This window comes from Hippichthys cyanospilos, chromosome 18, assembly GCF_059441005.1.
Source record: "Hippichthys cyanospilos isolate Australia breed blue-spotted pipefish chromosome 18, RoL_Hcya_1.0, whole genome shotgun sequence".
NCBI classification, from domain to species: domain Eukaryota; kingdom Metazoa; phylum Chordata; class Actinopteri; order Syngnathiformes; family Syngnathidae; genus Hippichthys; species Hippichthys cyanospilos.
In genome coordinates this window covers 3788204-3805234 of record NC_142386.1, presented here as the reverse complement: position 1 = coordinate 3805234, position 17031 = coordinate 3788204, and the positions used below count along the sequence as shown (strand labels likewise).

At 42.4% G+C, this 17031-nt stretch overlaps 1 protein-coding gene across 3 annotated transcripts in view; it reads left to right on the top strand.

Moving 5' to 3' along the window:
- The first annotated feature begins 12970 nt into the window (after window positions 1-12970).
- The window catches only part of cpeb4b (cytoplasmic polyadenylation element binding protein 4b), a 30487-nt gene continuing 26426 nt past the window's right edge, over window positions 12971-17031 (top strand). For all 3 annotated transcript variants that reach the window (XM_088440011.1, XM_088440010.1, XM_088440009.1), the window contains exons 1-2: window positions 12971-13393; window positions 14151-15373. In XM_088440011.1, the coding sequence (XP_088296137.1) occupies window positions 14201-15373 (1173 nt within the window). In that variant the 5' untranslated portion in view covers window positions 12971-13393; window positions 14151-14200. The remainder of the gene's footprint in view (window positions 13394-14150; window positions 15374-17031) is intronic.

The window sequence follows — 17031 nt, the reverse complement described above, 5'->3', positions numbered from 1 at the left end:
CAAACACCAGATCACAGTTGTGCTTAACATAGTTAAAGTGGGTTACTCATTTGCAAAATATAGACAAGTAAATCTTTTTGATGTAATAGTACACACACCTCTTACATCACTAATTGCTGACACACAAAGCCTGTATATTCGGTTACCCCTCAATACTTACTGATTGACATGCAGCCTCTTGAGAGGTGAGTGAATGTGATGGGATTCGGGTTATAATAGACGTCCAAAGGAAAGGAAGCGTTACACTTCATGAAATAATTCACTGTGTCTCAGATCAAATGGATATGACTTCTGGGGGGAAAATAGGGGACCCGGGATTGACCCAGGGGGGATCCCTGGGTCAATCCCGGGTCCCCTATTGTGCAGTTTTTATTAGGATAGCCAATTTGTAGCAAGTTGGGTCTTTCGTATCTCAAGGCACCAGCGTATTACCCAGCACTAAACACCTCCTTTACTATTATTTGTGTTTTCTGCTGTATGACATGCAATACCTGGTTGTATTCATATTGCTAGTAGTACCACACATTGTGTGGTAGTAGTACCACACAATGAAATTCTTATTCTGTTCACTTCTCCGAGCAGCAGACTACATTCCATAATCGAGCAATAAATAAATAGCAATAAATAACAAACAGAGACAACGGTGCTAATAATTTAGTGCATAATAATATCATGTAGTGCAAAATTTTAGTGTAATATATCCTATTCTAATTGTTGCCAGCACATTGGTACGCTGACATTTAACTGTATTGCTGCAACATGATGAGGTTACCACCTTGAACGCTATTTTTACGTTGAGGCGGTCTGTATCATTTATTCATAAAAACCCAACCCGAGATTACGACTGACCTATTTGTATTTTTTTCAAGTAGCAAAAGCTCTCTAAGTCTTCTTTCCACCTCAGTCGTACAACTTCTTCTTCCATCCTACATCTCCTTTTTTCCTCCTCTCGCCTGTCCTCTTTTCCCCTCCTTGACATCCAGGCACCGTTGGTTGCTATGGTGAGGGTGTGGGTGCAAAAATGGAGGACAGCGATTGGAAAAGTACCGCAGACAACAGAAGGATGCGGGCTCGTCGAAGATAAATAAATAAAAAGGAGGAAGCCAACAGTTAACCATCTGAAGAAATTGAAGGTCACGGTTCCGTCATCTTATTACCGGACCTTCCGTAACGCAAGAGAACGACGGCAGAGTCACATGTTGCCGTTTGATGATTCAGCGGCGCCATCAAGTTTGTCTCCATGGAGCGTGACACCTCCGATGTAACCTCCACGTCAGCGCTTCACGTTGTCATGGTAATCCCATCATTTAGTTTTGGCTTCGGAGAGAGGCATACCAGGCCCTTTTTCTTTCGGGGACCGTTTCAACTTTCCCGAAGTCCATCAAGGAAGAAAAAGCATGTAATGGGTTATTCATATACAGAATTGATTGGTCTCCGGTAGGGCTGTCACTTTCGAATTTTTAAAAAATTGGTTAGCATTTTAAATATTCAATTAAACCCTACACGCCTTCCAATTTTTTATTTTTATTTTAAATAATTTAATTGTTGACTATAAGTAGTTTTTTGGGGGGTGGCTTGGTTTGTTTGTTGATCATTTCCTATGATTGAAGTGTTATAATTGCTCGTTATTTATTATGTTCTCATTATTGGAATGTAAAGAGTTGCTTCACGTTCATTTTCTCTTAATTTGAAAAGAAAACTCTTCTGTTCCTGTCACAACATTAAAAAACATTGAATCAGATTTGCTGATACCTGAAGAAACTAGAAGTTAAAAGCTCATGTACCAAAATTTGGAAAGATTCAGAAGATATAGATCATAAGCAATTTATCCACTACAGAGGACAAAAATGAATATGCTGGATTGCCGGAGGATATAATATATGCATTTTTAGAGAAAGCAATACCCATTAGCTTTCTGGTTTGGTGCTTAGTGGAGGTAATAAGAAAAGACTCAAGGTAGTCTTACACCGCAACAATTTTAATGATGGTGAACTATTTCTGCAGTTTGGTCAGCCCCAACAAAACGCTCCTTATGAACTTACAACAAAGGCTTCAAAGTGCCAGTGGTTGTGGTCATTCATTTATTGTCTTCGGCAGAGAGGTGGTACAAGAAACAAACAATAGCGCATTGTGTGCGGGGGCTGAAATTTGGAAAGTGGTAGATTGCACTTTTCTATGCAAAAGCCTGTTAGTAAGTGTTAGCAGCTGGCACAGCAGTGGAAGTTTTCCGGTCCGGACCGAAATGTCTTTTCCGACTGCGCTCACGTTTGACCAACCCGCGCTTCGTTTACACAGAGATCATGCAAAATTAAGCTTAACATGCTTCAATTAACCTGAGAAACAGTTGCCCAAATGCTTTGGTAGGTGCTGCCGTTTTGGGTAGCAACCGAATGAGCGTCCCGATCGGAGATCATAACTGTCACTCTTACTACAGCAACCACGTGCACTTTTCAACACACTTCACCGACATCCTCCTTCAAATAAGCCCATCTGATTGTTTCTGTTGCATCAATGCGCGGCTGTTTCTGCTGGCTAAATGGCAGCCTCCGACTTGGCAGAGCTCACTTCAGACCAAGCTGTGCATCTCAATGAGGCCTGCTGCAGCATGAGTCAAAGCGTGTCAACGCCGAGGGAGAATTCACGCCACGGGCTAAGGTGTATTTAAGACATATGTTGGGTGTATTACCTATCAGCTCCGAGGTCACTCCAGGCTGTCCAGAATAAAAAATAGTACTTTTTGATCCCATGTGGTCTGCATGCCCAATGTCATTACGGGTAATTACGCGACTGAAAAAAAAAATGGTCATAGTGATTCACTGTTTGTGAGATGTGGCAGTGAACGCGTGTGCTTGTCGCTGTGTGTGATGGAAACTAGAATATTCCACAACACTGCGGTTTTTCTGTCCGTGTCGCATATGCTCGTTGTTGTCTGTAGAACGTGCCATCCAGTATGATCCAATCATGTGTAAATACTGCTTATTTTATTGCAAAATATGGATTCATGCTTAATACATGTCATCTAGCTGAATCATTTTTCGTCGTCATGATAACAGCTGATTACATCCCACCGGACGCTAATTCTAAAACGGCTTGCAGTCACTTGTATAGCAGCATTAGCAGCTAGCATGGTTTATACTCTTAACGGGGTACTTGTTATAGCGAAGGATTTTAATCATGCAGCCACAAAAACAGTACTCCCTAGAATCTAGGAATAACACTCTGGAAAAAGTGTAACCAACATCAAACTAAGCTACATGTCTAAATGTGTTGCTTCATCTTTTGTGTTCCGTCCATTTTCGTATCAAAGATGCGGTTTAGCATTAGCATTTAGCAAGCGAAAGGCATATATCGCTGTTTGATACCAAACTTCATCTGGAGTGGTAATACATGGCTTGAAGCTTCTGCTTTTAAAAAATGATCACAATGGCTCAAGGCACAACTGAATGATTCCATTTTTGTTCCTTTTAAAGTAAGCACATATGGTTCCTTGTCCCACATAAGGGTACACACGAGTCTTGTTATCTATTATTTATTCGCACAGCAAGTGATGGCTATGTAAAACAAAATAGAACTGGGTGGCGCGCCAAAGCGCGAAACTGAGCGCAGGGTCTTCCTCAAAGCCAGAAAAGGCACATACATTCTACATATGCGCTATACTGATCCCGGTGCAAACAATATCCAAATGGATGATGAGATCCAAATGAGATGAGCGCAGGATTCAAATGAATATCGAATAGAGGTGAAGATGAGGCGGCTTCTGCGTCGAGGTGGCCGTGGTTGACTTGGCAACCGAATCTCTGGGGCTGCAGAGCTCGGAACACACTGATCATGTATTCAATTTTATGAGTTACTTGTATTTTGTTTGCCATGTTCATGCAGATTTGGATGACTTTTCTTTGTTAGTATATCGAGCAGTCGCAGCAATTGGAAGAGCTACTGTAATTCTTGGGATTTCTATATTTGAATTGAATTTTGTTTTCCATTTTGAACCAAGTTTTGGTTTTAGTACTGCGGTGTTTATATATATGGCAAAAACGTAGAAAATCCATATCTTGTCATTTCGTGGGCCCTTTTTGGACAAAGTAGCGCTTGAAACGCTTACCGCAAGAAGTCATTATTTCAAGTTGTACTCCTGGTATTGCTTGTTTAAAGCTTTCTTTTTCTCCTAAGTTGTAGGCTCGTCACCTGTCTCTTGACTGAGCCATTTCTTTGTCTGCTTCTTACTCATTTACTGGTATTTGTGAGTAAAATTTTAACGCCTGAAATGAATCCAGTAATGACATCATCTTAAGAAAAAGTAGAAATACATGCAATACTGTTTAACATAAGAGTGGAACCCGCAAACTTAAGCAGGTCAAAAGTGATATGGGTTATTAAAATTCTAACATCATATTTTGTTTTGTCTTGCGTATCGGTACTGACTCTCCTTTCAGTATATCTCTGTACAACTCATCATATTTGAGATGAACGAGGGTTGTGAAGGTGCACGCGTGTTTCAACTATACTATTATTATTCATAACTTGGGAGCTTTGGACGTTTTTGTATGATACAGCTTTTCACTCCTCTGTTCCCCCGTCTGCTAATCATTTCTCTCTTTGACACCGCCATCCTACTCCTCCTTCCTGTTTGTGATCTTTCGTTTTGTCCATCTGCATTTTGTTGCAGATACATGACCCAGGGGACCCGGCGATGCCGTAGAACAAAACCGCCGTATTCGATATGTCCTTGACTAAAATATCAGGGAAAGCTGCAGCCATTTTGCTCCTGGTGCGATCCATCAGAACGGGGCTAGAGTTAGCGAGGAAGTGTGCAGCAGGAGGAAAAGCCATCAAACCATTCAGATATCCAGCGCGACTCCATCATACTGCTCATTCGCACACTGTTGGAGCCGAGCTTGCAGCTGCAGGTGTGTGTGTTTTTTGCGCGCACGCAGGCCTCTCTGATATCAGCGGCTGCATGCGCGTGTGTGTGCGTGAGCTTGTAAATGTTTGATGGGTTTTGATCCAACCATCTGTCCACTGCTGCTGCATGGCTGAGACAAAGGGGAGAGATGCACAGAGGTCCGGTTACACGAAGGCCTGCCAACGACTGAAAAAGAATATCGCATGTTAGCATGTTCCCTGATGAGCATCATCTTAAACAGATGACTATGTACCATTTCTGAGTCCTGGGAAGAAGACGGAAGCCTGAGGAAATGCAGCACTGTGCTATAATAAAATACGAGGGACCCGACTTTGAGGTTTTCCGAGATAGAAGCCGTCATCTTGCTAGTGCTAACAGATTTCTTGCTAGTGCTAACAGATTTCACAGGAAACGTCAAAATGTTGATAAACAAAAACGACTCATTGATTACCTTCACATTAGTACAAGATAACCATAAAACAATTCAAATATAAATACTGTGTATAAATATACAAATATATAGTTGGAAGAAAAATAAAAACTATAAACACTTAAGTAGGTTTTATTTTAGTAACTTTTGAACTCACATCAAATCAAAGAGCAATTTGACAAATATTAAAAATCCTCACAGTTCTCACAGTTGAAGTTTACTCACATAGTAAAAATAAAACAAGTACAGCATGTAGGGCAGTTCTGTTAGCTTAATGCTAACATACAATTGGAAATATGTACAGTTAGTATATCTCTGTACAACTCTACCTTGTGAACTTTCCGTTGTGTTTATTGCATATTTAAAACTTAATACCAAAATTCTATACATATAATAGGAAAATTATGTTATCCGGTAATAAAATAAAGAAAATAAAAGAAATATCTGTTATTGATGGAAATGAAGATGAAGCATGAAGATATTGTACACAAATTTACCTTTGTAGCTTTGTATTTTTCAACATCTTTTTTCAACGTAGTAAGAGATTCACACTTTTTTCAATTCTTTGACTGATTGTTTTATACTTTTACGTGATTTACTTCCCTATTCGAACATATTTCACCTCTGGACCATTGTGGTCATCATCATCCTTAGTACATTAATGGTTGAACCGAGCGATGCTCATCTTATACAGAATGTGAAACGGCTTTATATGGACTTTTTGGGTCTCTATTGATTATAGGGCGTCGTGACATTTCAATGCATATAGCGTCGAGGCTTCACCCGTGATTAATGGCGAGCTCGCCAGGGCACATACGTGTCACGCTCCCGTGTTTACAGTATGCTGAGTGCGTGCGCGAAATACATGAGTGGGCATTGAGGACTGGCCTCAGGAGGTGCGGCCCCTTGTCGATCCCCCTTGGTTCCGTACGATTTCAACGCATTGATCATCTCAGCGCTGTACTGGAATCAATGGCTCTAAATAGCAAAAGGCCCCAAATGTGAACTTTTCAAACTGTGGTCAATAAACTCAACCCAGCACAGTGTGGCCCAGAAAGGTACATGTGGGGGTTGGCGGATCAATCCCTCGCCAAAGACCCCTCCCTCTCTGCTTTTTCCTTCCTCATCGCGTACGAGAAAGGTCATTCTGCTTGACAATATCGCTAACGCAGCTCATGAGCAATCATCACCGGCAGCATCAAATAGGATTAATGAAATCCTGTAGAGCAGCGATGGCGAACCGGCAGCCCGTGGGCCACGTACAGCTTAATACAGATCACTTTGCTATTTTAAAAACAAATGAAATAGACTTTATCTTTTTTTTTCTGCTCTTAATTTTTGGTAGTAGCACTACCACCTGAATTGAGTGCAGGCGGCCTTGTGAAGTGGAATAATGGCCAGCTAGCTTAATACCAACATACTGTATAATTTTGCCATTGACAACGGTTAGGCCTTTAAATCACAGGTGTCAAACTCAAGGCCTGGGGGTTAGATCCGGCCCACCACATCATTTTGTGTGGCCCGCAAAATGCTGATTTGATTTCAAATTTCTGGCTAAAATATCAAACTAGCATGTTGTCTTCCACCTTGAAAAAAAATGGGGGGTAGGGGGGGACTTTTTTTTTAATTCCCAATCTCTAGGTAAGTGTGTAAAATTTATTCGACTTCACAGTCATACTGGCCCTCTCTTTCAAACTATAACTACAATGTGGCCCATGATAAAAATGAGTTTGACAGCCCTGCTTTAAATGCATATTTGAACACAAATGGTGGCGTATCAGCTTGACATTAAAGTGACAATAATGCAATAACTTGCACATATATATATATATATATATATATATATATATATATATATATATATATATATATATATATATATATATATATATATATATATATATATATATATATATATAATAGTTGAATTCTTTCACATTCAGTTCAATTATAGTGGGAGACATCATTTCAACTGACACACACACAAACACACACATCTAACATTTTGAAGAGCGCAGCTGCGTGTTCTGATAAGCGACACTAGCGGCTCCACCTCAAGGTTAACGTGATCTTTCAACACCATTAGCCGAACCGTCATCACACAGACACATACACGCATTGCGCATACATATGCATGATGTCTTGATAAACACACCAACATTTCATCAGTCTCTCACAAACGCACACACGAATGACACGTTAAGGAGGACTTTCCATTATTGATGAGACCACATGCTCTGTACATTTATTGGGGCGGTGGGCGGCTCCGGTCTGCTTGACTCAGCATTCCTCTGCCTATTGCTCCCTTTTTTTTCTTTTTGGCCTCTGTCAGCATTTTTGTGTGTGTGGGTGTACCTGTATGTGTGTTTATCAGGGGACACACACAGGAAAGACAACAATGGTAAGAAAAACACATAGGCCCACATAGATGTTTAGATAGATAGAAGGGTGGTCAAATTAATATTTATATTCAAAATTAATATAACATTTATATTGAGGTATTGCTTTGATTTCAAGATACAGAAGTCTGCATATGATTACTGTTTATTAGCTTCATTCATCTTCAATTCATTCCTCTATTATTGCGCATTATAATGACTGCGCTGCACCTTATGTATGTTTTTTTTTTCTGAATTGTATAGAACATGGAGATGTGAAATGCATTTCTTTAGCATTTGCTTTACTTTTGCACAACCCACTCAATTTTCTAAATATATCTTTTTGCCTGATAAAAGTTGAATTAATCATTGTTAATCACACAGCTCCGCCCCCAGCATGCTATGTAGCTAGAATGCATAATCCAGGTTGAAAAAATTACTTCGAATTTCAGTCATTTTGTTCAAGGTGGGAAATGGTTTGACCACATTGGAATAAACAAAGTCAGTTGTCAAATTCCATACTCAAAAAAGAGGCAATCAAAGGCACTTGAAATTGTGTCTGGCTGTCCTTAACCCCTGGGGGAAATTTTGTCCGAGCTCAGGCTTTTTGATGTTTTTGATGTGTAATATCAAAGGCAATGTGTACAAAAAAAACACTAGGAGGCTAAAATATTGCGTAGATTGTCAAAACGGGACAACTTTCAACATGCCACGCTGCCGAATATCGATAATTATGAACACAGCGCAGCATGGCGTACACACTCATTTTCCACAATGGAAAACATTTTGGAATTATTTATCCTTGTTATATTTTCTTTCATCACAAAAACTGGCATTTAATCAGGGGCGCGTAGACTTTTTTTCCAGACACAGTAGATATTCACGGATTTATGTCACGTTCCAAATGCAGAGCGCCACTCATCGAAAAAGCCAAATGGGACACGACCAAATTTGGGAATGTTGACGTGGAGCTGCCCATCCAGCTGCTGTGGCTCCTTCCAGTCTGTCAGCCAGCCAAGACTCATCAGCCGTGGACAAGCGCCCAGAAGGTAAATGAAACCACTCCTGTGTCTCAGGCACAATACCTCGATTGATTTCACACAGCGCACTCTTGAATTATAAACACACACATATGCAAATCGAGTGTCTCTCTCACCTGAAATCTTTGGGATGCTAATACGTCAAAAAACATGAAATACGTCTTTTATTTAAAAAAAAAAAAAAACGTCGTGGCAAATAATGAATGAGGTAGTGGGCCAAATTGGAATCACCATGGCAACAAGAAATTCTCAGATTGCAGAGTGACGCGTCTAGTGCAAGAGATGCCGTGGGAATGTGGCAAAAAAGACATATTTGGAGACAATCCTACATTTTTTGAGTGGGGGAGTGCTTGCATACCCTTGACCCAATTTCTACACATCAAACTTTTATCTGAAACACTTCATGCAGTTTTGGGAAACAAAATGATCACCATATCCAGTCTACGCTTCCAGTACTGCTCATACGTTCTTAAAGGGATTGTTGACTTGCGTGTTTAGTCATTTTCAGCAGTAATATTTTGTCTATAATCAATTTGATACCTAAACTATTTTTAATGTATAATTAATGCCTTTAAAGCTATGTCTTCCCACTTGCTTTCACCTGAAAATGACATCAGCGTGCTCGAGGAACGGGTAACGACCAATCAAGATTCAGTGGTTGGTCATGTGGCATTCACAACATAAGCTGAGCTTTAATTGGTCTTTACCTGAGCCTTCACCAAGTTGACAATTTGTGTTTTCAAAAAAAACAAATTGTACATAGAATAATGAATTATAATCAAAATAACCCCACTGCTGAAAAAGGCTAAATAAGTGAACTATTCTTTTAAAGACCCTGTAAAAAGAATTTGTTTCGAAATACATGAAACATTTGAAGATAATTGCTGAAAAAAATGTGCAAAGACTGACAACTATGTTGTACTGAGTTGTAGAAATATAATGTACTATTGAACGGTTTTTCACCATATCAGTTTTCTGAATTTTTGAAAAAATTGTTAAAATAGCACCTGGCATCCTATGTGAGGCCCCTCTCTCTATAAGAACGAACACCTTTGTTCGTATCAGTGGTTGTTCAACAAAATTACAAACCACTTAGTTAATATAATTGGGACTAACTACGCCTGTTAGCTCCTGAGCTAGCCGGTAAACTAGCTAGTGGCTAGTGCTTCTCCTGGTAATGCGCAAAGCCAACGGTGGGATTTAATCATGCAGGATGTGAAAGAAAGATGCATGATTTACAAAACATTTTTTTTCACTTCATAGAAACTTTAAACCCATGCTGTACAGTATCTTTCACATGACCTTTTCTACACGTCGTCATTTGCTAACCAACAAATTTTAAGCCCAAAACCAAACATTGTATATGGAAATATTTGTTTAGCGCTCGCACACACACATTCATGTACAGTATGTACACACACACTCACACACCGGACACATACAGACCCCCAGCTGCTGTGCTCATGTAATTTATTACCCCTCCTGAACCCAATGGAGTCATGAAATCACCCCCCCGTCTTTGTGGATACACACACACAGGCGCGCGAGTATTTCTAAAACAGTGGTCCCGGCCTGCTACACTCGACTCGAGACCTCTTTGGGTTAATTAGAATGGCGTCCCCAGGGAGAGAACACCAGGTCGGAATAATGCAACGGAAGGATGAATGCGTGTAAAAGGTCCTCTCGTATGGTCGGAAAATGGAACACAAATGTTACTGTCTGGATGCTGTAGTCGTAATTTATTTTACATTACTGTATTGTTATTATTACTGTCAAAGAGTAGATCAATGACAAGGAAAAATAAACAAGAACAAAGCTGAAGTACTATTAGAAACAAAATATTATTACCATTATTAATATTACATGAATATATTTAAGGATGTATATAGACTGATAAAATCAAAATACTGCGTCAGTAAAGTTGTCATTTTGTGGGATAACGTTCCAATATGAGATTTTTTTTTAATGGAAGTAATGTGCCAAAGTCTATTAATGATACATTATACATCTCTCCAAACATGAAACCCTGAGAACCATAGAGTATTCACACCCAACCAATTGCCGTCAGGTTAAGAGGTCCAATATGTGAGTTTTCCAATCACCCGGGAGAACATCCTAACCGAAGGAAATGATTAAAATTCAAAATATCGTCGAGCTCCTACATGTCCACATACAGACGAACGCTTCTCGCCTCGCACACTGGGAGCAATCGTGCCATAATTATGCCTAAGGTAGAGGCGATTAATTTTTTAATGGATTCAATGTTTTATTCATAGCACCTGTCCAATCTTGGATATGGCAGAGTGCATGTGAGGTTGCGGTCAAGAAACGAGCACCGGGCGATAGCTCTCGTGCACGCGCGTGTGTGTTTTTCTAGCTTGCAGTATGGATAATGTGTGTTAGTGTGTTTGTTTTGAGTAAAAGTGAAAGGAGGGATGGGTGGTGTTTCTCGACAAGGACCAGTAAGACCAGTTCTGCTATACTCCGAATCCACTTCCTGCAGACGCGATGACAGGAACACCCTGCCAAACGTTTACGATTCAATCCATTAAGAAATGAGTTTACCTTTTGATTTTATTTATGTGATATTTTGTTTTTTACTTATAGTTTTGACTGACAAATGGTTCTCTTAAAATTATTGTGACTAATAAAAACATCTTCAGTCTCTTAACGATTTTTCTAAAATGACAACTTTATTAAATGACAATTTTATCCTCATGAACACAATTTCTCACAAAAATATGACTTCATTTTTACAGTAATGTTCACTTTAGTATTGTATTATTGTGCTAGAATCAAGAGTTTGGTTTGAATAGGTCTGAAATGATGATAGTCATATTTTGGTTATATACTATATACTATTGTTCTTTTTATTGTTGTCTCAATACTCCCTAGTCCTTCATCCTTGTGCGTTTTCGTCACTCGTTTGAGTCACTGTGAACCAAATGAGCCACTTTTACTGTCTCCTAAAAGCGCATGCAAGAATGTGAAGAGTTGAATGCTGTTATTATCGGACATCTTTCATTTTTTTCTTTTATTTAATCCGATTACTTTAATCTGGTCGCCGGCTGACCCTGCCAGTACACCCTCATCCTTTCTGTACACATTTATCAATGCAGTACACGACACGTTGCCTAATTTATCACCTTCTCCCAGCTGGACCCGAGGTGACTTGATTTATTAGATATCCATTTATGGCGAAGGGTCGCCGAGACTGACAAGAGTCAAAGCTTCGCGATGACCTCAAGGTGATAATGACCACACAGTGGGGAAGGACACATGGGCTGTGGGGCACCATGTTGATAAAAGCCTGTTGGAGATGGCGTGGGCAGACATTTGGAAAAGGACTAGATGGTCAAAGCCTCCTGCGCGGTTAAAAGATGAAAATCTCGGGAAAGGTGACTTGCTTTAGATATCGAGGGAGTTTATAATTCAAAATGGTTCTCAGGGGTCTTAATAACATCTCAATGACATACTGTCGTTACCGAGTGTTAATTGGTCCATGTAACAGATTTCAGTGCAACTCTGCTTGCTTTTTGCCTTTCACATGCTAGCAGAAGCATCACAGACAAATTAATGCTAGCATACAATGAGAATGCATAAGGTCTAACAATTAGCATCTACAGAATGTAGCAACATTGTTACCATTCAAGCAACAGATACTGTATCTGAACACACTGAACATAAAAGGAGCTGCAACAACAAACATGTTTTTATCCTCTGGGAAGAATGACTTGTATTACTGCCAGGAGTGGAGAAAGTATGACACAGTTCATGCATTCTTACTTGTTTTTATTTGTCACTACTGAATGCCTTTATCAAGAATAATTTTATATAATGCTATTTTTTATGAAAAAAGGAGGGGTTGGGCAGCAGGAATGGAATAATGGCAGGTTATTTTTCAAGATACAGTGATTTGTGTTCAGTTCAAATCATCTCAAAGCACCGGTGTGTATGTCAACGGGGGTGTCTCGTGTCAGGATATATCTATTAGTAGGTAACAGGTCAGCTTGGAAAAAAAAAGACTTGCATCTGATCATTTGTCTCCTTTGGAACATCATGGCTGTATTGTTCCGCGTGAGGCTTGGGGGGCTTGCGGGCGGAGTCAGGGCACCGCTGCCGGTTCCACGGCCAATCACATGCCGAGGTGTGGCTCCAGTGGGCACGGCCTCGAGTAACGGGGCGGGGCTAGAAGCGGAAGTGTGTTTCGGCTGATCCTTCACTGTCATTCGGCCACGGTCGGCTTCAGGAGAAGGGGAGCAAGCCAAAGCTCACTCACATACACACACAAGGACTCCGGCTGGATAAAAATACTGAAGCCAAGCTTAAAATGAAACCGACCGAATAAGGCTCGCGACACTTCACACACCCGAGCGCATTTGACGCGTTGCCAAGGCTGAGCGAAGCCCCTTTGGATGACACGGTCCACATTCGAGGTAAAGCAGTGTCATTGAGCAGGCAGGACACGTCAAGAGAAGGGAGGAGAGGAAAAAAAAAAGCTGACCGACTGCACTGTACGATTCAAGCTATCAAATCGCCTCCGCCGGCCTTAAGACATCCTTTCAAGGACACCAGCCTGCTGTCAAGCCGACGGAAGGTTTCCGACAAAGGCGTCGCCGAGGTCGGAGGTGGTGATCACAAGGTGAAAAAAAGGTTTTATATTAGCCAGCTAGCCGCTCGTGCTAACAGTTAAAGGCTAGCTCGCTAGGGCTAGTAACCGATATTAGCTACTTGGCTAACTAGTTTTTTTTCTGGTTACCTTTAGCCTCACTGTCTTGCCTTTTTCTGTCGTCTCAATCGCGAATCAAAAAGGGCACAAGACGCATCTTTATGGTGCGTATTTCGCGAAACGTTCGCGTAGACTCTTGACAGCTGTCAAACAAGGTCGTGCGGTTTTTTTCTTCGTGTGTGTGTTTTGTGGAACATTCCCCCCCCACCCACGTCGATTAGTCTTTAAAACGTCACGTCACGCCGTTCGTCTGTTCCCTTCTTTTTTGGCCCCACGCCGCGAACAAATCCATGGCGTGTCAGTCGCTTTTTGCGTCAAGTCCAAACGTCTCCGAAATAGCGATTGTTTCCCCCGGCCCTCGTCACATCACAGCTCGTGTGGCTTACATTTGAGCGAGGGGGGGCTGCCGGCGACTCAGCTGTCCGTGGGACAATTTGGGCAACGTCACGCGGGTAAAATTAGCCCAGTGGACATGCCCAACGCGAACCGTGTGCTTTGCCCACAGCTTTAACTAACGTTAGATTGTTCGAGAATGGGGTCACTGGGGAGGGACTTGATTATTTTAGATCCAACAACTCTGTGAATGGATAAAGCGGATACATTCATCCAAAATGTGTAATGTTGGTTGCTAACTCCGTGACACCATCCTGTCTGTGTGTTGTCTCAACAGGACCAAACGATCACGGGATACTATTTGTGTGTGTGGGGGGGAACAAACAAATGGGGGATTACGCGTTTGGAGTCCTGGTTCAAAACAACACTGGCAACAAGTCTGCGTTCCCGGTCCGAATCCACCCACATCTACAGCCCCCACACCACCACCAAAATGTGTCGCAGAGCCCCGCTGCGTTCATAAACAGCACCACCGCCACGGGGAATGGCGCCACGACGGGCTCTCCCTGGCTCTTCCCTGCCTCGGCCCCCCACAGCAGCGTGCAAGACGAAATCCTGGGTGGGCCCGAGAAGCCCAAAGCGCAGCAGCAACAAGAAATGCAAGAAACGCAAGAAAAGCAGCTGTCCCCTGGGAGTCATCAGGAGGGCGGCGGCGGCATCATCTCAGAACTGGAAAAAGGCCGGTCCGAGGACAGCAAGACGGACAGCAGCTCGCCAGAAGGCAGCACCGGGAAAGACAAGCAGATCCGTCTCGAGTCTCCGGTTCTGACAGGCTTCGATTACCAGGAGACGTCGGGTCTGGGCGGCCCGGTCCAGTCCAATACCACCTCGTCGTCGCTCACCGGCTTCAACAACTGGTCGGCGGCCATCCCGCCGGCGCCGTCGACCATCATCAACGAGGACGTCAGCTTTTTCAACCCAGCTTCCGCCAATAACGGCACGCTGCTGTTCCAGAACTTCTCCCATCACGTCAGCCCGGGCTTCGGCGGCAACTTCTCCCCTCAGATAGGACCGGCCGCCGCCCTTTCACAGCACCACCCAGCTCCCCCGCCGCACCCCCACTTCCAGCACCCCCACAACCAACACCAGCAGCACCGCCGCTCGCCCGCCTCCCCGCACCCTCCTCCGCCCTTTCCGCACAGGAATCCGCCCTTCAACCAGTTGCCGCATTTGTCCAACAGCCTGAGCAAGCCCCCGTCCCCCTGGGGCCCTGCCACCTACCAGAGCCCCTCTCCCTCCCCGGGCTCCTCCACTTCCTGGAGTCCAGGAGGTGGCTACGGAAGCGGCGGCGGCGGCTGGGGAGGCTCTCAGGGGCGAGATTATCGCAGAGGTCTGAACGGCGGCATGACGCCCATTAACTCCATCTCGCCGCTGAAGAAGACGTTTCTGAACAACCATGTGGCATCCCAGAAGTACCCCCGTAATAGCCCCGCTGGCTTCAACACCAAGTCCTGGATGGATGATGGCGTTGGCCGCAGTGATAACATCTTCCCTTTCCAGGTGGGTGAGACTCTAATTACAGTGTGTTTATGGTTTGTCGGTGTCTAGTTCATTTTTAGGGTGCTCAAGCACCATTAAAGGGAAACCAAGAGCCCTCCCCAAAATGTGAGGGATTCTCTAGATTATTTTTTTTTTTTTAATAGAAATGTAATTTCCCGAAGTGTTATATTTTAACAACAAAATACCTTCCTGAGACTCAGCCTATTTCCATCCACCATTTTGTCACAGTGACACAGCAGTTAATTTCATCCCACCCAACTCATGAGACATCAAAGGCCAGGATGTCCTCTGCAGTGGACAAATGGAATAGCCTGGGTCTCAGTAGAATATAATAGCACCCCCCTCTTTTGCCTCACAAACGGTTCACTCCAACCAGTCCGGCTCAACTATGCGCCAACTGAACGCCCTCGTTCGGATGTGCTCTGAAACGGTCAGTGCCCTTAAACTTCTAATCCTAAAAATTGGCCCAGGAGGTTTCCCATGCAAATAGTTTAGGTAATTGTGACATTTTGAGATTATGAATTGAACTCATTTACTTGGTGGAGTAAGATTAACACCAGGACACAAAAGCACACTCATTTCCCGCTGCATTTACTGGTTTACCATTGGATTATTTTATACTCATGCGCGAGAGCATCTTTGTAACATTTTGATGTTATGAAAGGCGGGCAATGTATTAACTAGTTGTCTAGGTGGCATAAGAATACGTCACTGTGTGGCAGAAGAAGGCAAACTGTTACCGCTGTATTTACTATTTTCATGGCTTGAGTGTTTTTCAAACAAATATTTGATTTTGTAACATTTTGAGGTTAGGAATGTCACCCAATGAACCTAGTTTTTGTAGTGGTGTAAGAATACGGCATCACTTGGCTGAAGGAAGCACATTTCCACCTTCTCATTACTACTTTCTACTTTTTATATTAATCTTTTTGGTTTTCATGCAACTATCGCTTGCTATTTTTGAATAACGATGGTTGATATCTTGTTCCAACAAATGCGGGTTCAGAAACGGGACACTGTAAACCGAGGACCCCCTGTACGTACTGTTCGTTCCATTCATCCGCTTTCCAAGGTGGCGTCACGGGCTGCAGGCTAATCCCAGCTGGGCTTAGGGTCAGATATGTGAACATCGGCACTACCGATACATTCCCCCGAATACGCCCATGCTGTTTAATTCTCATTCACCGTCAATGTGTCTGCGATACATAATTAAACAGTAGCCCGCCCTTTACTGTTAACTCATTACTGTAAAGGTGACAAGCTATTTTTAGACGTGAGGGCTTGCAGGTGGGCATGGATTAACAAAGCTCTCTCATTTTAGAAATCAGTATTTTATTTTATTCCCATGACTAATGTGCTTGTGTCACTGCAAATGTTGCAGTGTGATAAATGCAAGCCAAGGGGTTGGGTTGAATCGGACGGGGAGCTGGTATCAAGGATGTGGGGACAAGTTTATAAAATTAGATGGTTTCCAGTCGAAAAAATAGCAGTTGATGATTTGCATTTAAGAAAAGTCACTCTGAGTGGAGGATTTTTTTTTGTTTTTTTGGCCCACTTCACAAGATATCAATAATGTATTCCCTGAAACGAAACTGAATGGTTTTCTTCGACTGCCTCTTTATTAATGAACCAGGATGCGTCCGCTATTACGCTAGCGA